This window comes from Stereum hirsutum, assembly GCF_000264905.1.
Source record: "Stereum hirsutum FP-91666 SS1 unplaced genomic scaffold STEHIscaffold_7, whole genome shotgun sequence".
NCBI classification, from domain to species: domain Eukaryota; kingdom Fungi; phylum Basidiomycota; class Agaricomycetes; order Russulales; family Stereaceae; genus Stereum; species Stereum hirsutum.
This window is the reverse complement of record NW_006763137.1, coordinates 1,932,521-1,960,452: the sequence shown is the minus strand read 5'-3', so window position 1 is coordinate 1,960,452 and position 27,932 is coordinate 1,932,521. Positions and strand designations below refer to the sequence as shown.

Below are 27,932 nucleotides of genomic sequence, written 5' to 3'. Positions count from 1 at the left end.
GAATCGTATAAAGTGTCGACCGTCGTAACCCTTTGCCCTACTCCATCTTCCCATCTTTCTCTCTTTCCCTTTTCCACCCCTCACACATTTAAATCATGGGCTTCCTCTCTTCCGTCCCTTCTGACGAGCGCGCCAGTGCCCACAGCGTCGGCCACGAGCAGTATGTCTCTGTGCGTATGTCCATTCGCTCTTCCCATCCTACTCTCGCTCACTCCACTCACAGACCACCGTCTATGGCTCTGCCCTCTCGTCATGCGAGCTGCCCCGCTACGAACTCGCAGAGGACGAGATGCCAGCCCGCACCGCTGCTCGGTATGCCCGCTCCATCATGATTCCACCCTGCCGTCCCGCTTCATGTGCACACAGACCTCTGACCAGCTTTTTCTGATCCCGCAGCTTCGTTCACGACGAGCTCTTGATGGACGGCAGCCCGGCTCTTAACCTTGCCAGTTTCGTCACGACCTACATGGAGGATGAGGCGGAGAAGCTCATGCTCGAGAACCTCGTCAGTGACAGTTCCCCTAATTTGCTTCCGTGGCCAAATATATCCTCGCCACCATCCTTCAACTCAACTGATCTGTCCGTTCTTGTGTGGCGCAGTCCAAGAACTTCATTGATGTCGAGGGTAAGTATACGCTAATAGACCATTCATGACTGAAGTAGTAGCTAACATGTCTATGTTTGCTCAGAGTACCCCGCCCTCGGCGAGATCGAGACCCGTTGCGTCAACATGATTGCCCGGCTCTTCAATGCTCCCCTCGACACTCCCGAATCGGAGGCCCTCGGCGTATCCACCATTGGCTCCTCAGAGGCCATCATCCTCTCCGTCCTCGCCGCAAAACGGCGCTGGCAAAGTCAGTATCCCTTCGCCACATTTGGGCTTAACCCCTATTCTTCGCCACCGCCATCTTTCTCCCACTTTACGCTCGTTTTGCTGACCTCGTTTACTAATGGGTTTCAGACAAGCGCAAGGCCGAGGGTAAGCCCTGGGACAAGCCTAACATCGTCATGAACTCCGCCGTCCAGGTCTGTTGGGAAAAGGCAGCGAGGTATCTCGAAGTCGAGGAACGTTACTGGTACTGCACCTCCGAGCGCTACGTCATCGACCCTAAGCCTGCCGTCGACCTCGTTGACGAGAACACCATCATGGTCTGTGCTATCCTCGGATCGACGTACACCGGAGAGTACGAGGACGTTCAGGTTCGTTTGGTCTTCACCCTTTGGTCTGGTCGTCTCCTATACCATTTTGTTGACTATCTTGCTGATGATGTAGACTCTCAACGATCTACTGGAGGCCAAGAATAAGGCGGATGGACTGGACGTTCATATTCACGTCGATGCGGCCTCCGGTGGCTTTGTGGCGCCGTTCGTGAACCCTCAGCTCCTTTGGGACTTCAGGGTTCCTCTCGTCTGCTCTATCAACGTTTCGGGCCATAAATGTACGCATTCCTGTCCCGCTCCTTCTGCATATGAATTTACTGACGTATCTATCCACAGACGGGTACGCTCACCTGCTTCACCTGAACTCTGTTGTCATAGCTAGCTCACTAACACCTCTTGCTCCCCACCCTCCAGTCTCGCCTACGCCGGCGTCGGCTGGGCCCTCTGGCGCTCCAAAGCCTTCCTCCCAGACGAGATCCTCTTCACCGTAAACTACCTCGGCTCCCCCCAAGTCTCCTTCACTCTCAACTTCTCGAAATCGGCCGTGCAGGTCATCGGGCAGTACTACCAACTCCTCAGGCTCGGCAAATCCGGATACAGGGCGATCATGACGAATTTGACTCAGATTTCCGACTTTTTGGCGGAGAGTGTGTTGAAGATCGGGGGTGGAGAGAAGTTTGTGTTGATGAGTAAGACGGGGGGAGAGGGGTTGCCGCTCGTTGCGTGGAGGTTGAAGAATGAGGAGAGTTATGACGGTGGGTGATATTCGTGCGATATTTAGGAGAGGCTGACTGATAGGTCCTTTAATATCATGTAGAGTTCGCTATTGCAAGGGCGTTGAGGTCCAGAGGATGGATTGTTCCAGGTGAGCAAACTTCCCTGCCTTGGTATTTTTTGCATGGTCTCATCAGACCCCTTTCTGTTCAGCGTACACCATGGCTCCTCACGCCGAGAAGCTTAAGCTGCTCCGCGTTGTCGTCCGTGAAGACTTCAGCAGGCACCGCTGCGAGACACTTATTCGCGACCTCAACGCTGTGTGTACCTCTCTTCACCTCCTACTGTTGGCGTTCACCTTCACGACCTAATGTCCATCATGTTTTGAATTTTTAGGTGATGAAACAGCTCGACGACACCCCGAAAGACGTGCTCGCCCACGCCGCCAAGGTCCACGAGGCGAAGAAGAAGGAGATGCACCCCTCGCAGAAGTACGTCTCACTCCTCAACTCATATTATCCCAACTCCCTCTACGCTCAACGTTCAAACACAACCCCCTCCTCCCTCGGGCAATTTGACCACACCCACCTCACCCGTATCCACCTCCTCAACCGCTCTTTCTCTTTCCTTCATTTCCTCCTTGTTTTGGTTTTGGGCGCACATGCCGCGGTCCTCGAACGATGGGTGTTGACGCATCTGTTTGCTTTGTTTGGGGTTCGTGGTTTTGCTGGTGGTGGCGCTGACGGTGCCGATGATGATAACAGGCAGAAGCACGTCGAGAAACATTCGCTCCAGGGCAAGCACGGCAAGACGCACGGGATTTGCTGAACGGCTCCGGTATACAGCAAAAGGCGCGGCTTTATTTCTATCACTGGTCGTCGTGGATGATTCGTATAAAGGACGAAGGCCGGACTGGACTTTTTGTCATTCATGTTTCACGAACGTGTTACGATAGCTTTATGGTGGGAACATTGAGGGAAAGAAGAAACTCGAAGGGAGAAGTTTTGCTTGCATTGTTTTTGTACTGTATCCCGTACGCGTTGTCCAGATGTTGTCAGATTGTACGTGCATTTTGAAGTCGCCGAATCGATGTACGCGTTGTTGCTCGCAGAAGACCGTCAGCCATTGGTATGACAAGCTTCAGAGAAGGGTCGGTCACGCTTTGAGAGGGGACACTCCGTAGATAGCAATGAATCGCGTTACTATACAGTGTGCGCCGGTAGAGACAACTCATCAGAAACGACCTCACGACTTTACATCTCCTCATCCTCCAAATCGATCTCCTCCACGGGGAAATCTCCGACCTGGACTCTATCAGGACGTACGAACACGCCATGTTTCGGGAGACAGGTGAAGTATCTTTCCCCTTGGACACTACGAGGAAAGGAAGGAGGTCAAGCAATAGATGTCAGTAACATTAGCTAGAACAAAAAAGAACTGCAAGAGCAAATAGCGAAAATAAGAGGCAAACCGACTCACGACCCATCATTCTTCCCAATCGGCTCATCATACTCCACACCCACCCATACCCCACCCGTACCCCCGAACTTCGTCGTGCCCACGTACCGAACCGTACCACGCTTGTGGAACCCTTCTTCAGAGGACTCGACTTGGCAGCGGGAGTCGATTGGGATTGTGGGGAGCGATGGGGGTGATGGGTCGGCTGCGGCGGAGGAGGAAGCGGGCTCAGCGAAGCGGCCGACTTTGTGGCGTTGTTTGTAGGCGAGGACGGAGTCTGGACAGTGCGCGTACAGGTACAGAGGTGGATGTCGGTCAGTGGACGGGTGAGAATAAGGAGGGATAGGACAGACCTTGTCTTTGAGCGTATTGCTCAGGTGTCAACTCGAATTTATCCACAGCAGAGACATCGGTCAGTTGGCCCGTGAATGTCGTAGAAGGATCCGTGTCTTCAACCTACAACGGTGATGTTAGGTCATGCGCACCACCACGGGATATATGCATATAGAGACTGATCAAAAAGACCTACGGACTTTGATCACTTGATATTGGCGAGGGCTGTAATACCCCAGAGGTCTCGAATCATCATCTAGAGAGGCGATGAGTCGGGGATCGTCGTTTGACTCCAGGAGGGTAAGCCGTTGGTTGTCTACTGGGACCCCAGTGATCAGTTCAAGTTTTGACTATTCGGCGCATGCAATCAAATATCCAGAGTCAGACAAACATCGTTCCATAAATATGCCGTTTGAGAAGGCGGGTATCGACACGATGTCAGAACATTATGGAGACATAGAGGGTTCGGAAGTGGCGTACCTTGAGTTGGCCGATGGTGGTATGCAAGTCCAATCGACGCTCGGAGTGGGTATCGGGTGAAGAAACAAACAGAGAGATAGTGCTCGACATCGCTAATTACTGTGTGAAGCGTCCTGATTCTACAAGGTTTTTGGTACGACGATGGGGGTTGAGAGCAAAAGGGGTTTCCTTCTACGCCACACAACATGCGACGCGAAGGGCCCCAACGCCACAGACGCGTTCCGACGCGTTCTCACTCTTCTCTTCCCGATGCCATGCTAGCCCTTCGTCTCTCTACTCCGCGGTCATGTATCACGACCAGACAAGTTCGCCTCAGGGCACTCTATTCATCTCTGCCTTCGTCTCTTCGGGAGAAAGATGCAGCGATCAACTCGTTTGCATATATACCTGACCACACCTCGAGTGTTGTAGAGGGTCCGCTGAACGGCATGAGCATCGCAGTCAAGGACAATATTTGCACGAGCACGATGCCGACGACTTGCTCTTCAGCCATGCTCAGAGGTGCGCTTCTTTTGAGCTCTTATAATACTCTCAAAAATCTAACTGACAGTGGCTCTGGTATCGTAGAATTCACGCCTCCAATGGATGCTACTGTTGTACAGCTCTTGACTGATTCAGGTGCATCCCTCGTCGGCAAGACGAACTGTGACGAGTTTGGAATGGGGTATGTATTCCAGTTTCGTGGACAATATCTGTTCGCTCATTCTTTTACGCAGCTCTCTGAACATACATTCAATCCATGGTGCCGTCGTCAATCCATACCAGCCTTCTGGACCCTCAAACGGCGAACTTCGCTCTGCAGGTGGTAGCTCAGGGGGAAGTGCTGCTGCTGTGGCAGCAGGCTTCTGTGATGCGTATGACTGCCCTCGCATGCTTTTCATGTCTACCACTAATACGGTCTTCTTTTCAGTGCTCTCGGAACTGATACCGGAGGCTCAATCCGTTTACCTGCGTCGTATTGTGGCGTCGTCGGGTTGAAGCCTTCATATGGCATGTTGAGCAGGTATGTCCGTACCCGCTTCGGATATTCATGAATCATCCTCATTCTCTGTTTCTACGCAGGTGGGGTGTGGTCTCTTTTGCTGACAGCCTTGACTGTGTGGGGGTCTTGGGGAAGGACGTTCACTCCACGCAACGCGTATATGGTCTGTACTTTGTCATGACGCCCCAATATGTGCCATATGCCCATTATTCCTTTGCACCAGACAGACTCTCTGTACACGACCCCAAAGATCCGACGTGCGCCCGTCTGGAGACGCGTGAAGCCGCCCAACAAAATTGCGCGGAGAATATGTCGTCCTGGGCATCCGCGTCAGGCGACCTTACGGGCCTCAGGATCGGTATACCCCAGGTAAGCTGATCCTACCATGTTCCAAACAATGTGTCGCTGATTTAGAGTTGTTTACAGGAGTATTTCCCCGACACACTGTCACATTCCATCCTCACGCCGTTCCGTCGTCTCGTCCGCTCCCTCATAGCGCGCGGAGCCTCCATCGTCCCCGTCTCCTTACCAAATACAACGTACGCGCTGAGTGCATACTATGTCATCTCCAGCGCAGAAGCCAGCAGCAACCTTGCGCGGTACGACGGCGTGCAGTACGGTCAGTCTCTATTCACAAATCTCGTCATTTAGAGAGCTAGTCTAATGCTGGGTCGTTGATCATAGGATTGCGAGTGGCTGTAAACCCCGCCGACTCCGCATCTCATACGACCGCCCTCACGTATACTAAGACGCGAACAGTAGGCTTTGGTCCTGAGGTGAAGAAGCGCTTACTCCTCGGGACATACGCACTTACCGCAGAGTCAGTACATTCACCTTACCGCCTTATTTCTCGGTAACAAGTCAGATTCTAACTTGATCTATCAAACTCAGTGCATTTGACAACTATTTCCTCCAAGCCCAACGCGTACGACAGCTCGTCCATCAAGATTTCATGCGCGCCTTCATCGTATCCGACCCACTCTCTGAGACGACTTCGACGTCCGCAGCCCCGAACCCCAACGGCGTCCATGTACTCCTCCATCCATCCGCCATCCGCACAGCGCCTCGCTTGTCCCCACCAAACGAAGCATTAGAAAAGACAGGCTCGCTAGACGTGTATGTGCAGGACGTTCTGACAGTCCCGGCCTCCCTCGCAGGACTGCCGGCGGTCAGTGTACCGATGAAAGTCGGACCGAGTGAGAAGAGCAGTGATCGTGATGTTGACGGTGGTGAGGTGGGTGATGGGTGGCCCGTTGGTGCTAGCTTGGTCGGTCAGTGGGGCTGCGAGAACATGATTCTACGTGTCGCGAAGGCCATCGAAGATATCCAAAATAGTTAGGGAAGTCTGGCCTACGGTGAATAAGAAAATCACACAATGATGTTAGTATTATTGTTACTGATGAGTCGTGTGGCAAGATAGCCGTATCAATGTTCTCCATCTTCCTTCCATACCAACCAGTCGCAACAAGTAAATATTCGAGTGTGATTACACACAAATGGCTAAATTCTTGGCTAAAGTCACAGCCAGCGCCGAGTAGCGTTCGTTGAAGTGGAGTTGATGTAGGGGTCACAGACGTGAGGGTTATGTAGCTGCGCTGGATCTTTCGTGAAATATCCTCGTTTCACCCCTTCGAGATAAGACCTAGAATCGAAAGATGTGAGGTAATCCATCAGTACACCCTGCATAACGCGTTATCGTGCTAGCGTCGTAGCCTTGTACGTACCATTGTCTTGCTAGATCGCCAGCGAGCTCGGATATCTCGACCTTGAAGTTCCAGAACTGTACAGAAAAGACATCGTACCGTCAGTGTAACTTATACTCCTGCTATAACGCTGCAGTAGAATCTACGATATAACTTACAATCCATCCAGCACCCTTACTATACGCCAGCTTTTGCGCATCGGCCCACATACGGAGGAACTCATCTGTCGCATTATCGAATTGAGTGGTGATAGCCCATTCGCCGAACCACAAAGGTGAATTTCCGAGAGCAGCGTCTGCTTGTACTCGATTAAGGTCTGTTGCGGCGGGCAGGTACAGTTTGTTAGCACTGCATCAAGTACCAGGAGCTCATTAAGCCTTACTGCAGATACTGGTCAAGTAAGCATCTGGGTTGGGATCCGCCACGCCCTGAAAAGGTATTCAAGACGACGGCAGACAGGTAGACATTCCAACCCAGAACTTACTCCATAACTAGTTGGATGAAGGTAAGCGCTTGGTGATATATAATAGTCGAGCTAAGCTCACTTGTAGTACAGGTGGTTGTCGTATCCTTGTGGCCCAATGGCCGCATCAGCTGGGTTAGGAGGGTTGTCAGTCTGCCAATTCACGTCCATGAAACTGGCAAGGGCAGCATATATTATGGGGAAATCAGTATTCTCCGCGACCAGTCCCGTGGTGAGAATGCGATCGAGAGGCACGCACGTTGTAACAATGGCCGACCATCGCCCACCGAACCGCTCGCAGTCACCCAGCACCAATATATCCGCATCCATACCCAGTTCGTTGCCTATCCCCAGCAACATTGGCACGGCATCCTTCAGCACACTTACAATTTCCGGTGTGAAGATTCCCGATGTATCGTATTTGGCTGCAAGTGGTATAGCCGTGGACACGTTCATGCCTGAAGTGTTTGAGGGGCCGAGATTGACAGGTTGGGTGTTTGCTATGGGGACACCGAGAATGAGTTCCACGGCTCGGATGGTTTTAACGAAGTTATGCTGAACTGGAAGTCATTATCGACGAAAAAGGGCCAACCAACATATGTCGTGTCAGTGAAAAGTTAAAATTAGAGATATGTAGACTCACAGTCCCCGAAGCCTGGTGTCATCGCAGCATCCGAAATCGGCTCGTTCACGGCCTCGATGGCGAAGACGCTCGCAAAGTTCGGATGTAAGTGAGTAAGCGACGCCATGACCGCCGTCCATATCAAAGCGCGGTGATAATTGTGAGGGGTCTGTTCAAGTTACGAAGTTAGGTGCAGACCGTGCAAAATACCCAGAAGAAGTGGTGTACGTAGAACTGTGGGTCGGTCGTACAACTGCAAGAAAAATTAGCAAGAATCATCCAGAAGAGAAAGTGAAAGACCCACTTTCCGGCAAACATCTGATTTACCGCTGCTACGCCAGGAAGAGCATGGTGATCAAGGATTACTTGTATACCTGCATCGTGAAGCCACTTCAGGCCCCGAGCCTTTTCATGGCATAAATATAGTTCGTCCTCGTTGTAATTATTGTGAACAGGACTCACCAAAAATTTGATTCCACCGCGAGGATAGAATTCTGCACTGCGATCGACCAAGCCCTCTACTATCCAGAATCCGAGCTTCGAACAATCCCGTGGAAACATCAGCAGGTGGATGTGGCGAAGGACGGGTATACTGGAGTTAATGGGGACCTACAGGAATTCGAACAGTATTGATGCTAGCTGCTTTGAGCTCGTTTACATTGTCTTGGGTAAACCACGTAGACCTCAAAAAGGATATCGTCAGTCGAGAGAAGAATGGAGAACAGAATGGATGAATCTACCAATGAGCAGCAAACGCCTGGTCTGCAGTATTCGGGTATGCCTTGATGTAAGCACTATACAGATGGATAGATGAATGGACGAAGCGAAGGATCGACGAATACGCAAAAATCTTGCAATTCTGTTGCGATGCAGTCCGAGCAGACTGAGCAGCTCTGACCACCCATGGCGAGCCATTCTACATAATGGTCAGTCAAAATACCGCCCGCCTAGCAAGAAACTTGTATTACCTGCAGGCAGCATCCAACTTTCGAGAACTAACCTGCAATGTCTCAGGTCAGTACTATTGGTGTTGTGACAGGGTTCGAAAGAGAACAGGGCAAACACAGACCACGATCCAAGACTGACCCCGTATATCTTATCATGTGTCTCAGCGGCAACAAAGAGCGCGGTGAGGATCGAAACGACCATGGACGCAAGAATGGGATGATACATCTTCTACTCAGCCTGAGGAGAAACTCCGTTCGAAACGACTCCGTCTTTGACTCAGAAGTATTTAAGCAGATGCAGAGATTTCTCCGAGTAGCACATGATGAGGATCTGCGATCCTCAGCAGACGGAAGGAAACTCGTCATGGAGATAGATGTTCTGAGGACATTAGGAGGTGACGGAAAGTAGACGATCCTCGAGTTTATTAAATTCAAATAGACACCTGTGGGACGGAATTTCTCGACAATGTCGACGCCGACGACAGCGAAATGGTATCTATAATGCTGCGTTCAAAAGCGAACGTAACCCGGCTTGCTTCCTCAAATTGTACGCAGATAAGTATACGTACGGCGACAGTGCCAACAAGGACCAACATGTTCTTGTTCACTCTACACATGGCTCCCAGCACGGTAGTACTTATAAGCAGTCGACGTTGCTGTTGCTGGCAGCTTCATCTGCCAGTCGGTCGAGCCGGGATACTCGGCTGCTTAAATGAGAGGTAGGAGTAGAGTACAAGCGAGCCAGAGCGTTGTCAAAGAAAACTGCCAGCTGTCGAAAACTGTTTATGACCGACAGAATCGACTGGACGACGATGGTGAGAGTCGTAGACGAACCTCCTCGGCAGTCACGGTGGCGTGGCGACCAGAATGAGATTGCTGGGTGGCGTCGGGACTTCCCGGGAAGGAGATGTGACGACCCTGTTCGGCGGGAATGACGGCGGCCGGCGTCTGTCAGCAGCGTCCTCGACTTGTTTTCTCTCAGCTGTGCACCGTCACCGTGGATGTTGTTCGCCTCCCTCTAACTTGGGTACAATGTTGTCTGAACTGCTTCTAGTACTGGCCTCTGCGCTTTCAGCCGCCGCCCATGATCATCACGATGAGCTCACGGAAGAGGAAATGAATGCATCCGTCGATGCCATCCTTTGGATTCATATGTTCCTCCAGGCAGCAGTATGGGGTATTCTGTTCCCAATAGGCATGGTCCTTGGCATCACTCGTAGTCGATGGCATGTTCCTCTTCAGGTTTATGCTCGTCCATGTGCATCGGATATAACAACGTCTAAATTCACTCTGTGCTCAGGTCACTGGCTTCGCACTTACCATTGGAGGCTACATCCTTGGTCATGCACACAAAGGCCGACAATTCCTCCACAGCGCGCACGGCACATACGCGAACATCCTCTTCGCTCCTATTGCTGCTCAATTCTTTCTCGGTGTATATCTTAAACTCCACATCCACGAACGAACCCTCAGGCCGTGGGCCGTCCGTGCGCACGGAGTGCTCGGCAAGGCATGGCCCATCATGGGATGGGTGCAGATGCTCTTCGGAGCCATCGCTTTCAGGGGCTACTGCCGTGGAGGTCATCTAGGGCAATGTCTTGCCCACTATATCATGGTACGTCCTCCATGTCATCATGATGTTGCGTGGTATTTAAAGGCGCGTCGCAGGGCGGAGGATTCATCTCGTACGGTATCATCATGGCTATAATGCTACTCGTAGGGGAAATGTGGGTTAGAAGAAGTGGCCGCAGTCCTGAATGGTGGGATTCATGGGTTATCTTGCTCTGGGTACGTGGCTGCCCCCTTTGTTTCTATGCTCTGAAGTCCTAATTGTTATGTGGCTTCCAGGGCATTGGTAAGTCGCATGTATCTGAGTCTATAGCCTATAATTGAGGGTGTGCGCGTCAGTCAACACCTTCACCGAGCATCGCGGCCTGGTATGGTCCGTGAAGGATATGCAACACACGTGCGTGCTCACTCATGAGTTGCTTGACTCGAGTTTGTGCTTATCTTACTGAACAGGATTCTCGGCATCCTCTGTATGTGTATTCCCTCATTATTCGTCGTGTCATTTCAGCTCAGTGACTGTATGATGAAATGTACTACCTATTAGGGTGGTGCGGTGGAATTCTGGGTGTCTTCCTAGCTCGCAATAACCAGGTATACCTGCCTACCTTTCTCGTCATGGTTGTAATCAGGTACTCACCACTTGTCTCGATACCAGAGAACGGTAGTTCCGTCCATCATGTGCGACTCGTCTTCCTTGTCTGTTCTACTCGCCATCTGAACTGATTTCCCTAGCATTATTCTCACTGGATTTGCTATGTCCGAACATGCACAAGCCTTGGCTATTTCAACCAAAGTATGCATCAGATGGCTATGACATCGGCGGTGGTCATTGATAACTTTTCCCACTTGTCAGGTCCATTCTATCTTTGGCTATACCCTGATGCTGGCTGGACTCGCGCGACTCGTCGAAGTGTGCTTTGTAGTACCCAAGTTCCTGCCACTTGGCACCATCGAAGGCGTCGAAGACGATCAGAGCGAGCACACACTTGCCGACAGCACTACCCATACCACCAGGGAAGATAACACCCCTAAGGGTGTGGCATTTAGGCATTTGCCGCCCTTTGTACGTCCACTACTCAGCGACAAGAGACCTTTCTTTGCTAATGAGATGTGTCTCCATGCTATGACCGCTCAGTTGCTCGTTTGTGCCGGATTGTTGTTCATGTCCGGGACCGACGAAGAATTGGAGTTCGCTCATGATCAAGGAATGGACCATGTTACCTACGTCCTCATCATGTACAGGTGCGTTGCTTGTCCATAGCCTCTTTTACCCACCTGACATATTCCATCGACCCGTTCCATTTGCCATCTGCTCTTACAGCATCGCCTTCATCATCTATTTCCACACCCTCTTCCTCATACATCTCTACACCACAACCGGCCGTAACTCCGCCTCCGCCTCTACATCATCTTCACAAGCCGCAAAAGAAGATGGCGGTGCAATCGAACTCACAAGTCCGACTACCGCAGGCAGGGACGGACGGCAGTGGTACGGTCGTGTTCCGGGGACGGCGAGAGACGAGAGCGCGACCGCCTTGATGAGCGGCACGCATGTCGTTGGGGACGATGATGATGAGTAGTTTGCGTACTTGCGCATGCGCAGAGGCGATGGACGAATTCACGTCTCCGGATTCGGTGGTATGAACCATTTATTTATACATCGCTGGCATTTTTGTAGAGGCGGCACTCAGCCATCGGTATAAGCCCAGTCTAGTATCTTTGATTTCCTTCCGCTCTGGTATATTAACCTGTGTTCCATTTTGTTGTCAATGTAATGATGTTACTGATGACTATACCTCGCCCTTTCGCATGCCAGTGGTGTTTTGTACGAGACTAGTCGCGGAATCTTGCCCTTTATTCCCGACCTAAAGAAGGCAGGTCCAACAGACTGACTGTAGAAGTCAAACCTGAAATCCGACCCTCACCAGTGACCAGTTCCTCTTTCTTGATTTCGGAGCGCCACATTCAGTCCCACTGGCCTGTCTTTCGGACAGGATCCCGCTCACCCGTTCGTCGAGTTTCGTCTTACATAAATCTTCTCCCCTTACCATTTAACACTTGCGCTCAAAGCATTGGCAATCATTTTATTGTCGCCGATCCAGCAAAGTTCTGATACGACATACGTTATATGGCAGGACTCTCGTCATCCTGAAGTTTCTGACCAGAGATATCATCTCAGAGCCCGATCGAGGCATCATTCCATGGGAATAGTTACATAGTAGGGGCCCGTTGTGCACGGGCTTCTTGTGTGACCCCAAACTTGCTTTTGTCTGTTACAGCTCATCAGTATGGTCTCGAATTCGACGTTTGCTGATGGAGCCCTGGTGCCACAACGGTGTCAGCACGGGTGTACACTTTGTATCCCCGTGTGGACTATACCTTGCATTCCAGGCCAGCCTCAAGCAAGATCTCCTCGGAGGCATTGCGATCATCTAGTACGACTGCGGCGCCTTCAAACATCTCGTGCTATACTCTGCTATACTTACAAGCACGGTCCATCGCTCTATACATAACCTGCTTCAGAACACCTTTTTCGCTGATAATTCGCCGCAAACTTACTCCAATCGGTAATGTTCACGTTTCACGCTGCTAACTTCTGTCTTGATTCAAGCTGAAGACCAGCCACTCTCGATGGCGAGACGAGTAGATCATGTTTCGCATGCACCCCAGACTTCTTCTAGCTCTCCTAATCCGTTAGAACATTCATCTCCGTTCACCCTCACCTCCCGTCCCGTGTTGAGATGGTTATACTAGTACTATGCTGATAGGACCCCAGGGCATTTCAGGCCATAGGTCGGACCCGTTTCGAGCTCTGTCTCATGTTCCGCTCTGCTATTCTGTCTTGGCACTTGGGCCGCTTAGGAAAGCTTGCTGATCCAACTTCCTTCATTGCAGATAGCAGACCATCAGATGGCCTCCACCTTATAACCAAACGTCAACGGTGATATCGGGCTGGGACATGCAATGTAAGCTCAGAAATTTGGGCAGCTGACGGGGAGATTCAGCTGTTTTTCACTGTGGGCATGCGTCCAGTCCACGGTGACCGGATCCGCTCTTGCTCGATCTCCATATTGTGATATCTCGTCGCCTTTGTATCGTTACTTTTTGCTCGTCATGATGTTTCCCATTGAGGGCACGGCAACCTACCGGAACAGAATCTTCTCACAGAATACTATTCCAGCAATTCTTAAGACGATGAGTTCCCCGGCATCTCCGTACCTCTTCTTATTTGGCTCTCTGACTATCAAACACAGATACGCCTACTCGACGTCCAGACTGGTATGAAATGTTGGAGATGCCCGTCTTAGTTCCTGCCGTTGTATTTACCTTAGCGGCGTTGTGAGATCCGTTACATTGCTCGAAATCAAGCCCAACCGGCAGAGAAGGATTCCGGACGAGCGATGCATATTATACCTGTCGATCAAATTAGTAAAGCTAGATACTCATGAAGGAGGGGTAATTTCCTTTTCTGAGAGTCCGTTTTACGTGAAGGCTCTCGTTTACCAAAAAATAGCAAGGACCACATTTTTACGAGTTCAAATCAACTCGGACATTCCCCATACCTGTCGTACTAACCTTGATTGTGACGCAGACGTCTGCCGGAGCTTCTGGTGCTTGTATAGCGCCTTTGACAACATCTCTTGTCTACCGTAAGTACTAGATCCGTTCACTGGAAATATCTACTGACAATACAATAAAACTAGCGGCATACTTGTGCTGCTTAGGAGGCTATTTTGGTTCCCTAGTTGTATATCTGGAAAAAGGCGCTACATTCTCAAAGAAACCAAAATCATGGTCTGGTAAAAACAAACTCACTGTCAAGTGTAATTTCAAGAAAGGGTGGTTCAGTACTAGTGTGGCGAGCAAAAAGGTGGCGTGGAAGCCGCATCGGGTATTTGGCCCGGCGGCCCGGAGCGGGGCAACAGCCCGTCCCGTCAACAAGTTCAACTTGTCCTCAACTTCAACACCCTCCGCGTTCTATTGCAGCACCGAGCCCCATGACCCCTCTCATCTTTTCGAAACCGGTATTCAAAAACTGAGACCGATAACTTTCCGCTGTCTGTCCAAGACGCCGCAACCGGCGGTGTGACTCTGCCCACCGTCACCCAGTGGTTTGGTCCAAATTCGTGTCTACCACTCCCCCATTTCCTAAGAAAAGCTCACCTTGCACTGGATAAATCCGCTATTGATATGAGAGTAGCTTGTATATGCTCTCATAAGTGTGAGTTATTCTCGGTTTTTCACTCTGTCGCTGTTGTCAGTTATCTAACCACGAAGATGATTGCCGGCAACCGCTGTCAAGCAGTATCGTAACCACAATCGGTCTGGCGTATTGTCGCGATCTGCTTCTTGGTGGATCGACCGGTTCTTTTTTGATCGTACTTCTTTTGAGTCAATCGTCGTCGGCCCTTCAGACCTTCCGGATCGACAGGGGTTTTCCCAAGGTATGCAGCGTACTTGTTTGTGGTCATGAGACCATCTCCCGGACTGCTTGCGTTTCCCTTCCTCATTCGGACTCCGGAGCTTCCAACTCTCTTGTGAGACGCCTGCGCATGGTTTGGAATCCCCGGAATGTGCTGTAATGCTCGGAAAGAATTGTTTCGCCACCTGTGTCACCTTGTTGTGCTTGGATGACGACGCTTCGCTGTCTCAACCGTCTCATGAGCTTGTTCTTCTACACCTCTGTCTTGTTGGTTGCTTCATGCTACATTGTTATACGTCCTTTCAGAGTTTTTATATTCCTGCGAAAGCCGACTTCGGCGTCGAGATGACCTTATCTCGAACGCACAATCGAATTTTTGTGCCCAGGCAGCGACTCGGAACCCAGAGACATCCCAGAGATATCTTCATTTTTTTTCATTTCCATCATCGACTAGGAAGCACGACCTGTGTGTGCACTTGTGGTCATACTATCCTCAGCACACCTTGGCCAGCAGATTTCCATTTTGTTCCTCTAATTGTTCCTGGATGCTGTCATGATGGACGACCATGGGGGTATCGCAACCGCATAAACCCCTTCGTCTGAGCTGTGACCTCAAAGCTTGTCCTTCATCAAGGTCCGCGTGGGTGCTCTTCGCAATCGAAGCCGCTTACGTTCCCCCTCTTTTCCACATCCATCCTCTTCCTGATTCCCCAGTCGATCACACCCTCTGGTTTCTCGAACCACCTTCCTACCTAGGAAAGTCCCCGTAGTTTTCAACCTCCAGGGCAACTTGCCCTGTCTGCCCCTGTTCCCCAGATGGTTCCCGAGCTCAAAAACATCGTTCGTTTTTGCGTTTTTGGGACCACGGTTCGCGCCCATCAATGTATCACCCCACACTCGTATGCGTCTCTTCACACGCCTGAACATCCCAATCGTAGATGCGAGTGGTGACAGACGTACTCCGATTCGACTCGGACAAAGCCTCCCATCGATATAGCCTCGACTGCAGTCAAGTTCACAAAGATATACTTCCTGACATTCAACCCTCCTGTCGTTCAATGTTTTTTCTAAGATCGCGCTCGACCATTGCGCTCCTAAGTCACTCTTAGCCCCGCGCTACCCCGTCCCCCATCCCCGCGTTTGCGGGGGTCATGTCACCTTGTGCCCCAGACACACTCAGGTCCCCCACAAGACGTTGCCGCCGAGACGAGAGCTCGAAAAAAAAAGTGATATGACATGGGCTGCGTACGCGTCGCAACATTCGGAGACGGAAGCCAATCAAAGCAGTCCATGCGGACCCATGGTAGGACCCCGTGCACTCGCTCGCCCAAAGATCGCACTTCCTTCCCACGGACCCTTTTAGGCTTTTCCTTCTTTTCTTCGGCTCCCGTCCATTCCATCAATTATTCGATGTGGCCTCTGGCCAATCCCCTTATTTCTGGGATTTTTATCGGTATTTTATGAGCCGTACTACAACTGATGGAACTGGACGGGGCTCGAGCGATGTGGCCGACGACGAAGGACAAGACAGGACAAACGACGACCGGAGAGTGATCGTACTGCAAGCTGCAAGTTCCGTCGCACAGCGTTTGACGTCCGACGTCGCTCGGCGGAGGTTTCTCTTCGGTTGCGATAACAAACCCCGTTTCCCCCGCTCTCCTGTCAAACACGTCTCGTTCCGTTGTGGAGGGTCTGGGGAATCGCTGGGGGCTGGATTCTTCGAGTTCCCAGGCTCGTCTTTCGCACTTGTCGGTTTGTGGCGCCGGATATTGCTCGTGCTCTCGGAATGCAGGTCGTCCATATCGTTCTGCATATGTAGAGTACAGTATGCGGTGCAGCATAATGAGTACCCGGTGCCGTAACCACTGTAACTCACGGCGGTGCTCGGACGAGAAGACCTGGATCCGAGTCCGTTCGATCCTCTAAATCGCTGACCAAAATGAAGAATTCGAAGAACGGATCATCACTTGACCTGCGTCCGTACCTGTAAAGCTTGTTCCAAGCTCCGTGTCGTTCGAGGTCTCTCATCTATGGCTATGCACAACGAATCTTACTCAGCGACAATGGCCCTTCGTTGGCTGTCGACGTCGGCGCCGGGGTCGCTCGTGATTTCTCTGCCCTCCGAAATAGAAGGACCAGGAAAGCACTGCACCCGCCCTCCCTTCCCCATCAGCAGACCGTCTTCGGCTACTTACCGACCTGTGTTAATGTAGATCTTCAGGGGTCCTCAGGAACACAAAGGCGCTCAGAGTCGAGACAAAGACACTCAAAGTGTCTTGAACATACGACCGTAAATATTGGGCAGGCCTGGTCCAAACACGCCAGTAGTAGTGCCGCCACTGAAGCCCCTGTCTGTTTATTGCTTACTACTGCGCTGTCCTCAAGTGACCCATCGTATAAATCACACCAAGCAGTCTAAGCCGAGTCCTGAGAAAGTAAGGCCAGCCTCGGCTGGTACTAAGGTACATTCCAGCACGCGCGAATGAGGCCTGAGGGCCGTAACGCGAATGGCTGAGTGTCGATTGAAAGGACGTGAGGGGAGTCGGTACCGAGACGCGCTCGGGTCGGGAGTCGGATCATGGGTTTCACTCTCCCGCAAGAAGTATTTTCGCGTCGATTTATTTCGCTTTGAATCTGATATGCGGGTCGTGCGCGCACATACAGTAACTCTTACTCACCGGTCTTGGGGGGTCTGGGGAGGTCTGGGGGTAGTTATGTTCTCGCGACCGGGGGCGGGGAGGGGCGGGGTTTTCTAGTGTTTTGACGTGCGGGAAGTACGGTTCATGCGTTCATGCAAAGCACAGTCATGGATCATCGGAGAATTCGAAGCTGGGAAGGGAGGTGTGCGGGGGTCCCCCAACCCCAAGCTGGTGGCAATGCAATTGTGCAGCGTGCCATGGGGAACTTTCGAAGTGTCCAGTTCAACATACTCTGGAAAACACTTCTTCCTGCGAACTTGGTTGACTTAGACGTATATACAGAACTCGAAGCGGCCGCTCTGCGCAGTATGTAGTGTCAGCGACTTGGGACTCTGCTCTGCTCTGACTTTCCAGGAGGCGGTCAGCAGCCTGGACGATGATCTCGACTATCGTCGAGGTGCGGTTTGTTACGGAAAGTGCTCGTTGGTTTTATCGCTAACAGAGTGGAAATTCGGGAAGCGGCCGTACGCTGGGCTTGGTCGACTCTGAAATTGAAAGATACCGGACTTTTTGGACTGTGCTGGCTCGGAAAGGCAAATATGTAGATCGGCAGTTCGGACCCCGTTACTGCAATGCCAAAGAGTCGTGTTAATCCGTACGTGCGAAACAATATCATTGGCGGATTGCCATCCCATCTTGCGAATGAGGAGTGGGTAATCGTAAAAGTATCAAGCATGAGAAGAGAAGGATGCAACGTCATCGTAAGTGAGTAGAGTCTTTCCTCGTCTGGCGAAAGAGCTCAGGGACCGACGACGTCGGCGCCGGAAGTCGATGATGAGACTCGATTTCTCGTGGAGCGAGTCGAGTAACTTGTCAGCACAAGACCCGAGGATGCGAACGAGGTGAAAATCGACCGGCAAGAGAGTACAATCACATGCGCATGCGTGAGGATCGCCCCTGACAGGCGTCAATTCCCTTGCGGGCAAGGTGGCGGTTCGAGATGGACCGACGTTGCGAGTAAGCGTCGGTGATAGAGATGCTCAGGATATGTGATGCGGTATGGTATGGAACGTTGGGAGAGAGATGAAAGGATCAAGCGCGTTAGATGCGGCACGAATAGACAAGGTGAAACGGAGACTGAAGAGACAAATGGACGGTATGGTGAAGGTCCGGAGCCCGAGACATGATGTGAGTCGCCATCATCGTACGATGCGAATCCGAGGCTCTAGGATACGCTGAGGGGAAAGCGAGGGAAGAAAAGGATTGGGTGGGTGAATTTTTCAGACGAAGGGGCACGTAGCAAATCATATCTCGAGTCGACACCCCTCTCACGCAGCCTAAAAACGACGGAAGACGTGGCGGGATTGCATCCATGAAGGCAATTTGGGTGTACATATCGGCCGGGGCCGATCAAGTCCGGGCTGTACGTCGGGTGAGAGTATGAGCCGGAAGACGTGCGGGGGTGGGGAGGCCTGGGTGGGGTGAACTGGGGCAAAGCTGGGGTAGAAAGAATGATGAAGGCGAAGTCGCAAAGCAGCTACATACATGGAGAACATGCAAGTCAGTATAGGGAAGAAGAAGCAGAGTTGATGTGCGATGTCGACGAGAGCGAGAAGGACGAAAGCGAGGAGAGCAGGTGAGACAGCGGAGAGGAGAGCCAGGCACGTCGGCGCCGCCGTCAGGAACGAGCCGGGCGGGACTTGACCGCGAAAGAGTGATGGTCCCCATACACAGACGAGAGTATTCTGAACGTATAGGACGATTGGTTGTTCGAGTTGGTTGTGGAGGGCAAGACGGAGGCAAGAGGGATGAGAAGAGAGGAGAAGATGTTGTGGGGAACATTGGGGGAACAGCACAGTTCACTCGGCGTGCGGGGCGCCGGACGATCGGATGCGGGGTGGTCCGGGGTCCCCAGGAACTCGATCGGAGGGGATCATGGGGCATGCTTCCACCTGCTCAAAGTTTGGCGCGTTGATGGGGCGAACCTGAGCGACTCAAGGTGGGAATTCGTATAAATACCGAGGGCGACGATGCCGTCCCTCCTCACCCTTCGGTCTAGCTCATCCTCTCCTCCATCACACTCCAACCCTCACCCTCCTCCTACCAGGCCATCCCTACTTCACTATGGCCGTCGGTCCTGTCGCTGTCGCCAATATAGGCGCCAATGCCCCCAAGAATAAGTTCGCCGGTATTATCATGGTACGTCCCCTCTTTCCTCCCTCCTTCCTCCTCTTCTCATGACCCTCTGCAGACATCATTCGCCGCTTTCGGTGGTATTCTTTACGGTTACGACACTGGTACCATCAGTGGTATCATTGCCATGAACGACTGGGTCAGTCTCTCTTTTCTCTCTCTATCTTCCTTCTATCTCATCTTTCTCCATATAGCTATGCACTTTCGGCGATGTCGCTGGGGACTCTTGCACCATCACCTCAAGCACAAAGTCTTTGGTCGTCTCTATTCTCTCCGCTGGTACTTTCTTCGGTATGTATTCTTTCCCTTTTCTTCTTTCTGTTCTCCATTTTCTCATCTCATCCTCCGCTACAGGTGCCCTTGCCAGTGCTCCCGTTGGAGACTACCTTGGTCGTAAATGGGGTCTTATCTTCTCCTGCCTTATCTTCTCCGTCGGCGTCGCCATGCAGACGGCAGCCACCGCTCTCCCCCTCTTCGTCGTCGGTCGTGTCTTCGCTGGTCTCGGTGTCGGTCTCATCTCTACCCTCGTCCCCATGTACCAATCCGAGTGCTCGCCAAAGTGGATTCGTGGTGCCGTCGTCGCCGCCTACCAATGGGCTATCACCATCGGCCTTCTCCTCGCCTCCGTCGTCAACAATGCCACTCAGAACAGGCCCGACCACAGCTCATACCGTATCCCCATCGGTATTCAGTTCATCTGGGCTGCAGTCCTTTCCGTCGGAATGCTCTTCCTCCCCGAGGTAAATTAAATATGCTTTTATTATTGACCTGCCTCGCTCATCCATCAACTCCCTTTTCAGTCTCCTCGTTGGTTGGTCAAGCGCGGCCGCGACGCCGATGCTGCTCATGCCCTTTCTCGCCTCACTGGTCTCTCCGAGACCGATCCCGAACTCGAAGTCGAGCTCAACGACGTCCGTGCCAACCTTGAAGCCGAGAAGGCGCTCGGCGAGAGTAGCTACCTCGACTGTTTCCGCTCTGGTCACAACCAAATCCGGTTCCGTACCCTCACCGGTATCTTCATCCAGGCCTGGCAACAACTCACCGGTATCAACTTCATCTTCTACTACGTGAGTTTTCTCCGTCAACCTTCACTCCATTTCGGTCTGTTTCTGACATATTTGTTTCGTTATCCAGGGTACTACGTTCTTCCAGAACTCCGGCATCAAGAACTCCTTCCTCATTTCGGTTGCGACTAACATCGTCAATGTGTTCATGACCCTCCCCGGAATGTGGGGTATCGAGCGCTTTGGTCGTCGTCGTCTCTTGCTCGTCGGTGCCGTTGGCATGTGTATTTGCGAATACCTTGTCGCCATCATCGGTGTCACCATCTCCATTGACAACAAGTCTGGTCAGCAAGCCCTCATCGCCCTCGTCTGTATCTACATCGCTTTCTTCGCCTCGACTTGGGGCCCGATCGCATACGTCGTCACCGGTGAAATCTTCCCTCTCAATGTCCGTGCCAAGGCCATGTCCATGTCGGTTGCCTCTAACTGGGTACGCTTTATTCTCTCTCGAGTTCTCTCCCTCCTTCTAACCTGTCGTGATTTTTTGTGCAGTTGTGGAACTTCGGTATTGGATACGCCACCCCCTACATGGTTGACTCCGGTCCCGGAAACGCCGACCTCCAGTCCAAGGTGTTCTTCGTCTGGGGCTCAACCTGCTTCTGTTGTATCATCTTCGCATTCTTCTGCGTTCCTGAGGTCAGTCTCTTCCCTCACGCGTCAGATTGGCATGCATATCCTGACTTGGATTATCTTCTTTCAGACCAAGGGTCTCTCGTTGGAGCAGATCGATATCCTCTACCAGAACACAACTCCCATCCAGTCTGTCGCCTACCGCCGCCGCCTCTTGGTCGAGAACGTTCACGCGAGCGATCCCGAGTCCTTCAAGGTCGGCGAGCGTGGCAACCACGAGCACGTCGAGCACGATCAGGCCAGCGTCAGCGAGAAGGTCTAATTTCGTTTCCGCTCGTGTGCTTCTGTGGTGCGGACTACACCGAAAATTTTATCTTTTTGTTCTTCCTCCACGCAACTCCTGACGCCCTAATCACCTCTACCATGTACTTTTATTGCTCTCATCCACGCCCACTCATCCATCGACTTCGCCACGCATTCACATACCCCATCGTACGAGTCGCTGCAATGATCCTTCCCCTCCCCTCACGTTCACCCCAATTTTTTCGTCTTCACTACTCAATAATTTTGTGATGATGACCATGCACCCCCTTCACGCCCCTCCTCATCCTCTTCTCTTCTTCGCTACTCGTCCTCGAGTATTTGGTTGTTCAGATAGGTCGTTGTTGCACCCCGGACTGCGCAGGATGGGCCCGTCCTGCCGCGGTATCCTTTGTATCCTTCGGTCTTCTTATTTTTTTTTGCTACCTTTTGGTGTTCCGGAGCGGGCTGGCGAGCCTGCACGGGTGTATACTATATCTACGGTCCTCGATCGCTTACAAACGTTCAATTTAATGAATGAAACGCATGATTCAAAACATCCATATCATCTTCCTCTGTGTGCTCTATCGTCTTCAACTTGTCGATATCTGATTCGTTTTGCTTGGCTTGATCAGGCTCACGAACTCACAATGGGGTCTTCATTTGACTTTGCGTTGATCCCCTTGGGTCTGGATGTTGACCATATGGCGCACGTCGTGGCGTCCATCGACATCGTTCGGAAGGTTCGTTTGTGGGATCCACCCCAATCTTTGAGTCCCATCATGATCATCCCTCACCGTGGTCCATACTTAACGCCGTGTCCATACCGAGCAAAGGAGTCTCCCAGAGCGTGACCGGCGCTGAGCCTCTAGCTCATGTCAACATGGTACGTCCGTTATATTTAGACGATGTAAATCCAGCCTCGGGACAAGTTACGGCGTTCTATTAAATTCGCGTCGAAGCACACGATTCAGAGCTTGTGTGAAGGCTTGTATGTCGCCACGGAAGCTCCGGAGCTGTATAGCTATACACAAACACGGGCATAACATAACTTAGAGTATAAGCTTCGAGCTTCAACTCTCGAGCTTCGGGACGAGCTCGAGCGGACACGGCGGCGACTTGACGGCGACGCATGCCGCACATAAGTACCATGCGAATTGGAATAACTTCGGGGTCCTGTCCTCCATCCCAATCACTGGCATCATGCTGTAACATTCCATATTCCCGTCACAATTCTTTGATTTGTTGTCAGTTGTATTATTATCGTAGCGGGGAAACGCTGGCACTACGCCCATGGATGCCCGTTCTGGATCGGACTGGGGCTCGATTGACAAAGAGGTATGGATCTTCCGTCCGTGTTCGGAGATGCGCTCGTCTTTTCAGTGAGGATACATGGGATGTCCGGCGCTCGTTGTGGTATCAAACCGGGAGAGGAGAGTTCAGCACTTTGAGCGGTCAAGAAGATGCGGTTCAATGGTGTACATACGGAAGGTTCTTCGATTTCGCGGTATCTTGCTGGGAGAGCGGATGGAGAAGACGGACGAGATTCGCCGCATCTCTGTCAAGATATTTGGAGTGCATGCTCTATACTTATATGGCATGGGACGCGCAGATGCACATGTTCTGGATTGTGTCTCTTCTCCTGCGAGGCCCCCATGAGCATTGTTTTCGCCGCAGAAAGAGGGCGAGCAGCCTAGTGTGGCAACGAGATCTCTTGAAGTGGAGCTTTGCGGCTGCCTGTCACCGACCATAGCCGTCCATCACCGGAAGATGGCGAATAAAGACCTGAATCTTCCACCTTCCCCTCTGATGCAGGCGGCGGACGCGGCGGTACGTACCAGAATTATTAGCGGACCACTCCCGACATCACCTTTGATCTTGATGTGAATGAAGTCCAAGAGACAGCTGACGGTCAGTTGACTGATGCGTACGAGAGGTTTCTAAATCTGTGGATTTTCCTTTCAGGGCTCCGTGACCTGAGGTGGCCCGAGTGAGACAGGGGACTGAGCAGAAGACGAGATTGAGATGAGAGAGAGGTGTAATTCAAAGGTGTGGCACCACAGACAGCGACTTGTGACCGAATAGGTCCTGGGGTCCGACTGGCGCAAGAAACATACCTGAAAACGAAAGGACAAACTGAGTAGCCGGGCATCAATACGGAGATTTGAGCGTTCGATTGATCTGGCAATGTCTACCAATTAAATACCGTCAACAAAAACTCCTCCGAAAGAGAGATACCGTATCTGCACAGAACATACCCATGTGAACAAGTGCTTGCCACAGTAAGTTGTCCATGGTGTTGTTGCTCATAGGTGCTCATCCATCGCACACTATGGCGCTGATGGTATGGACGCAAGGAAAGGCCTGCTGGAGCCTGGAGACACTGCAGTTTGGCTGTATGGGGTTCTAGACGAAATGGTGATCACTTGGATGGATGAGGCATGTACCACATTACCTTGAGACATACAATAAATAGTCCAAATACGGCTACGACTCAGAATTACGTATCGGGTGTCAGTCATTCCATCAACAGCCCTTGTGCACCTGTCAGGCCTCCGCATTGCGCACCGACAAGAGAAATGCCATTGGATCCTCCGTGTACGAGGATTCACAATGGACTGGTAGCAAAAGTACTGACAGCTGTGTACGAGTCATGTCGCATCGGCGGAGTCTGTTCTCGGGATCAGGCCATCAATGGCAGGCCGTGGTCTTCAACAAGAGCCGGTCTTACTCCAGCGGCGGGTTTTACCCGTCTAATATATAGACTTTTGAGGTGTAGGAGAGGATTATAGGATGTCCAGTCGCTGCTACAGTAAGTAGATGGTCATGGGAAGGAAGAGATGAATGTCGTCGTTCGAGGATCCAAGACCCGGAAAACCCCGACGGCGGTATCCGCAATGGCAACTTCGGCGAACAGCCTTTCCACACATCCACTCGTCCATCCTGCGCTCTTCTAGATTGCTCAGTACTTTTATCTTGTACGCATTTGATTCCGATTCCGTCAACAAAAGTTTCCTTCTAAGTCTAGTATCAGCTATCACTGGTTTGTATTGCGTACTAGTACTTACTCATCTCTGCCAGCCTGGTCACTAGCTTCAGTTGCTGCGCTCCTTCGAGTCTTGGTGTGGTGGCGATTCAACCTGAGATAAATGTCAAGAATTGACTGGTCCCAGGATATATAAAACTATTGCCTCTACTCGCTCGACATGTCATGTGGAGGCTTGTTATCCCTCGTTTCTTTTTTAATCTTGAGACATCCGTTCACGACCCCGGGCCCCAGTCCGGCAGTCCAAACGCACCTCCTATAATGAAAGACAAACCCTTGGGCGGATTTGACATTGCAGTCTTTCTAACTCTTGCATCAAACTAATCTTCTCCATCTGCAACATGGTCAAGTCCACGCTCCTTCTCCTCGCATCTCAAATTCTTGCGGTTACCCGTGCTTATCCTTCTGCGCCCCTTGACATGCACGTACACCAGCGGCGTGACCAACTGCCTCACGGATATAAGGATCTTGGACCCGCACCTCCGGATCAAACTTTGAAGCTTCACTTGTCGCTCTCTCAGGGCGACGTTTCTGGGCTTGAGGAGGCCTTGTATGCTACCAGTACCCCGGGGAGCCCACTGTACAGACAATTCTTGAGCAAAGAACAGGTAATATATCTTACAATTTCAATATATCTCTGCCCCAAGAACTCAACGTATGGTTTATGCTTTCAGGTAGAATCTTTCATCACACCTTCCAATGCGACTGTCTCCTCCATAGAGTCTTGGTTGTCGCTCCATGGTTTGAGCGCTCATTCCATGACGCCTGCCGGTGACTGGATCAGCCTGGAAATGACTGTGAAGCAGGCGAACAAAATGCTCGCGGCCAACTTTTCGACATTCTCTCATGATGCTTCTGGGTCAAAAGTGCTTCGGACGATGAGTTACTCCGTGCCAACCTCAGTTCAATCCCACATTGCTTTCGTGCATCCTACCGTGGTGTCAGTCCTCTTCAATTGTCATCACGGTCGTATATTTACTGTCCTGTGTCTTTCTTTAGTTTTCCGTCTGTGCAGACACCTCCAATGGCTTCAGCCTTCCATCGTCCTAAGCTCGATGCGCTCGACTTCAGCCCCACAGACCTTATCAATGGAGTGCCGTCCTACTGCGCCGACGTGACAACCCCAGCTTGTCTTCAAGCACTTTACAGTATCCCGACCGCTCCCACAACACCAACACAAGGTGGCAATACTCAAATTGCCGTTACCGGACTTTTTAATCAATACACAATCGAGCGCGATCTCAAGGTTCGTTCCTCCTTGCACCTATGTTTTTTTTGTTCGGCTCACAGCTTTGGCCGTAGAAATTTCTGACCGATTACCGTCAAGACATTTCGCCTGACACGTCCTTCGAACTTGATTTGATTGACGGAGGCCTCAATCCTCAAAATGGAACCGGTGGGCTGCAAGCCGTGAGTACTAACTTTCTTTCCGTTGCATACGTTCGAGTTGTTAACGCCTTGATGGGACATTTCAGAATCTCGGCGTCCAATACACCGTTGGAATTGCCCAGGGTGTTCCTGTTCATTTTCTTTCGACAGACTCAGAAGAACAGAACGATTTTTCGCACGATTTGCTGAATGTCATGCAGTTCCTTCTCAACCAGCCGACCCTTCCGACCGTCTTGACCACGAACTACTACGAGAATGAAAGCGACGAAGCCGCTCCACTTATGCGGTGAATATTCAATTGTGCTCAATATGTTCGGTCGTCGTGGATTCGAACTAACACCTATGTGTATCCAGAAATCTGTGTCAAATGTTTGCTCAATTAGGTGCCCGAGGCACCACCGTCTTATTCTCATCAGGCGGCGGTGGTGTTCAAGGCGACAGCGATACCTGCGACGGGACCTTTGTTCCCACGTACGTCGACCGTCTTTGAACCTCTCTTGCTAGCGATGTTTAAATTGACCTCATGCAGCTTTCCGTCTACTTGCCCATAGTCCGTTGTCATCCACTACACTGACTAAATGTTAGAATGACTGACGTCCGTTACGGCCTTTTCTCAGTATCACATCTGTTGGATCTACGGAAGGCATCAACCCGGAACGAGGCGCTTTCTGGTCAAGTGGAGGCTTCTCAAACACATTCCCTCGGCCTGCGTACCAAGACGCAGCCGTCGAAACATACCTTGACACTCTTGGTCCGAAATATGATGGACGGTTCAATCCCTCTGGACGCGCATTTCCTGACATCTCTGCAGCCGGAAACAACTATGCTATCATCATGAACGGCACACTGAACTTCTTCTATGGAACGGCGGCATCGAGCTCCACCGTAGCGGCAATCGTGGGTCTGTTGAACGATGAGCTACTCTCGGCGGGACAGCCTCCTGCGGGATTTCTGAACCCGCTCATCTACTCGTCTCCCGAGGCATTTACGGATATCACTTCAGGTGAGCTCGCCGTCTCCATGATCCACGCTATGAGTCTCCGGAGCTGAGTTGGTCGTTTGTTGCAGGGAGCAATCCTGGATGTGGCACCGACGGATATCCCGTATCTGTCAATTATGATCCAGTCAGTGGTTCTTCTCTATATGTCATGCCTTCCACTATACACACTAAATGTGAACCACGAGAACAGGTTACAGGCATGGGCACCCCGATATACCATAAGCTCAGAGACGCTTTCTTCCGCAAGTAGTCAAGGATTTCGTTTGTAGGTGGGGTCGCCAAGCGTGGAAGTGTATCATATTGTACAAATAGCAATGCGACGCGCCTTTCTGAGCATCTTGGGTGCCTTATCCACACAGTTGAGGCCAACGGGCACAGACAATATCCAGGAAAGAGGGGTGTGAAGCAATTATATTGTCACTAGTACGGTACATGGCGATAGGTAAGAAATAAACGAGAGGATGTAAGAATGTGTGGTAGCACAGAACCGTGACGAACCCAACCGAGGGGAATCCGCACTTCTCAATAGGCACCAATCACCCGTTGATTAGACGAGGATCGCATTTGTGTTGGCGCTTCACCAGAACCGGTACAGGGTGGATGCATTATAGCACTGCCCGGGCAGAAAGAGGCCTGTTCGTGGAAGGAGTACATAGGTTGGGATGTATAAAGGCATCGTGCGTGGGGAGGTTCGTTCGACGACTCATCAACCTGTACGAAGTAAGATCGAGTTTGACAGCAAGTGCCGACGGAAATGAGGGAAACGAGAGCAAATCGAACAGAGTCATTGCATATTGAAAGGAGCTCGACGTCAGTACTAGTGTCGACGATGATGATGAGAGAATGAAGGGAAGAGGAAGTCGGAATTTTTCTCGA

General features: G+C 51.4%; 8 protein-coding genes across 8 annotated transcripts; 5 read left to right on the top strand and 3 right to left on the bottom strand.

Moving 5' to 3' along the window:
- Positions 1-50: 50 nt before the first annotated feature.
- On the top strand, positions 51-2,981 carry STEHIDRAFT_79659 (glutamate decarboxylase). Its single transcript, XM_007304006.1, has 13 exons — positions 51-170; positions 224-312; positions 397-505; positions 601-625; positions 690-854; positions 962-1,200; positions 1,274-1,439; positions 1,498-1,501; positions 1,576-1,916; positions 1,979-2,026; positions 2,089-2,195; positions 2,272-2,366; positions 2,640-2,981. Exons 1-13 carry the CDS (start codon positions 96-98, stop codon positions 2,701-2,703), a joined length of 1,527 nt encoding a protein of 508 aa, XP_007304068.1. The 5' UTR covers positions 51-95; the 3' UTR covers positions 2,704-2,981.
- Positions 2,982-3,045: 64 nt separating this feature from the next.
- On the bottom strand, positions 3,046-4,312 carry STEHIDRAFT_121754 (uncharacterized protein). The gene is made up of 5 exons (XM_007304460.1): positions 4,147-4,312; positions 3,867-4,016; positions 3,687-3,789; positions 3,355-3,610; positions 3,046-3,249 (listed from the first exon to the last, which is right to left on the bottom strand). The coding sequence occupies exons 1-5, from the start codon at positions 4,234-4,236 to the stop codon at positions 3,129-3,131; spliced, it is 720 nt and encodes a 239-aa protein (XP_007304522.1). The 5' UTR covers positions 4,237-4,312; the 3' UTR covers positions 3,046-3,128.
- A 91-nt stretch (positions 4,313-4,403) lies between these two features.
- On the top strand, positions 4,404-6,690 carry STEHIDRAFT_79655 (amidase signature enzyme). The gene is made up of 9 exons (XM_007304005.1): positions 4,404-4,647; positions 4,714-4,810; positions 4,863-5,000; positions 5,057-5,149; positions 5,209-5,291; positions 5,352-5,497; positions 5,555-5,747; positions 5,813-5,948; positions 6,020-6,690. The coding sequence occupies exons 1-9, from the start codon at positions 4,575-4,577 to the stop codon at positions 6,465-6,467; spliced, it is 1,407 nt and encodes a 468-aa protein (XP_007304067.1). The 5' UTR covers positions 4,404-4,574; the 3' UTR covers positions 6,468-6,690.
- STEHIDRAFT_57170 (glycoside hydrolase family 5 protein) lies at positions 6,647-9,065 on the bottom strand (the record flags this gene model as incomplete). Its single annotated transcript, XM_007303897.1, has 16 exons — positions 6,647-6,770; positions 6,853-6,908; positions 6,990-7,147; positions 7,214-7,259; positions 7,316-7,322; positions 7,377-7,469; positions 7,554-7,854; positions 7,938-8,085; positions 8,145-8,169; positions 8,221-8,321; positions 8,379-8,453; positions 8,530-8,599; positions 8,657-8,697; positions 8,759-8,832; positions 8,885-8,916; positions 8,986-9,065. 16 exons carry the CDS (start codon positions 9,063-9,065, stop codon positions 6,647-6,649), a joined length of 1,431 nt encoding a protein of 476 aa, XP_007303959.1.
- Positions 9,066-9,895: 830 nt separating this feature from the next.
- STEHIDRAFT_57552 (uncharacterized protein) lies at positions 9,896-12,012 on the top strand (the record flags this gene model as incomplete). The annotated part of the gene is made up of 12 exons (XM_007303928.1): positions 9,896-10,105; positions 10,164-10,478; positions 10,532-10,655; positions 10,772-10,829; positions 10,886-10,902; positions 10,977-11,023; positions 11,088-11,110; positions 11,165-11,225; positions 11,286-11,362; positions 11,447-11,495; positions 11,568-11,674; positions 11,754-12,012. The coding sequence occupies 12 exons, from the start codon at positions 9,896-9,898 to the stop codon at positions 12,010-12,012; spliced, it is 1,347 nt and encodes a 448-aa protein (XP_007303990.1).
- A 2,718-nt stretch (positions 12,013-14,730) lies between these two features.
- Positions 14,731-16,255, bottom strand: STEHIDRAFT_111318 (uncharacterized protein; the record flags this gene model as incomplete). Its single annotated transcript, XM_007304459.1, has 6 exons — positions 14,731-15,009; positions 15,222-15,305; positions 15,358-15,479; positions 15,527-15,774; positions 15,816-15,903; positions 16,105-16,255. 6 exons carry the CDS (start codon positions 16,253-16,255, stop codon positions 14,731-14,733), a joined length of 972 nt encoding a protein of 323 aa, XP_007304521.1.
- A 3,335-nt stretch (positions 16,256-19,590) lies between these two features.
- On the top strand, positions 19,591-21,643 carry STEHIDRAFT_97806 (MFS monosaccharide transporter; the record flags this gene model as incomplete). Its single annotated transcript, XM_007304458.1, has 8 exons — positions 19,591-19,693; positions 19,746-19,826; positions 19,882-19,978; positions 20,042-20,427; positions 20,488-20,754; positions 20,822-21,181; positions 21,244-21,387; positions 21,452-21,643. The coding sequence occupies exons 1-8, from the start codon at positions 19,619-19,621 to the stop codon at positions 21,641-21,643; spliced, it is 1,602 nt and encodes a 533-aa protein (XP_007304520.1). The 5' UTR covers positions 19,591-19,618.
- Positions 21,644-25,008: 3,365 nt separating this feature from the next.
- Positions 25,009-27,306, top strand: STEHIDRAFT_131451 (subtilisin-like protein; the record flags this gene model as incomplete). Its single annotated transcript, XM_007304457.1, has 10 exons — positions 25,009-25,275; positions 25,342-25,607; positions 25,739-25,913; positions 25,970-26,077; positions 26,143-26,342; positions 26,411-26,527; positions 26,586-26,606; positions 26,674-27,059; positions 27,125-27,180; positions 27,247-27,306. The coding sequence occupies 10 exons, from the start codon at positions 25,009-25,011 to the stop codon at positions 27,304-27,306; spliced, it is 1,656 nt and encodes a 551-aa protein (XP_007304519.1).
- Between the last annotated feature and the right edge of the window lie 626 nt (positions 27,307-27,932).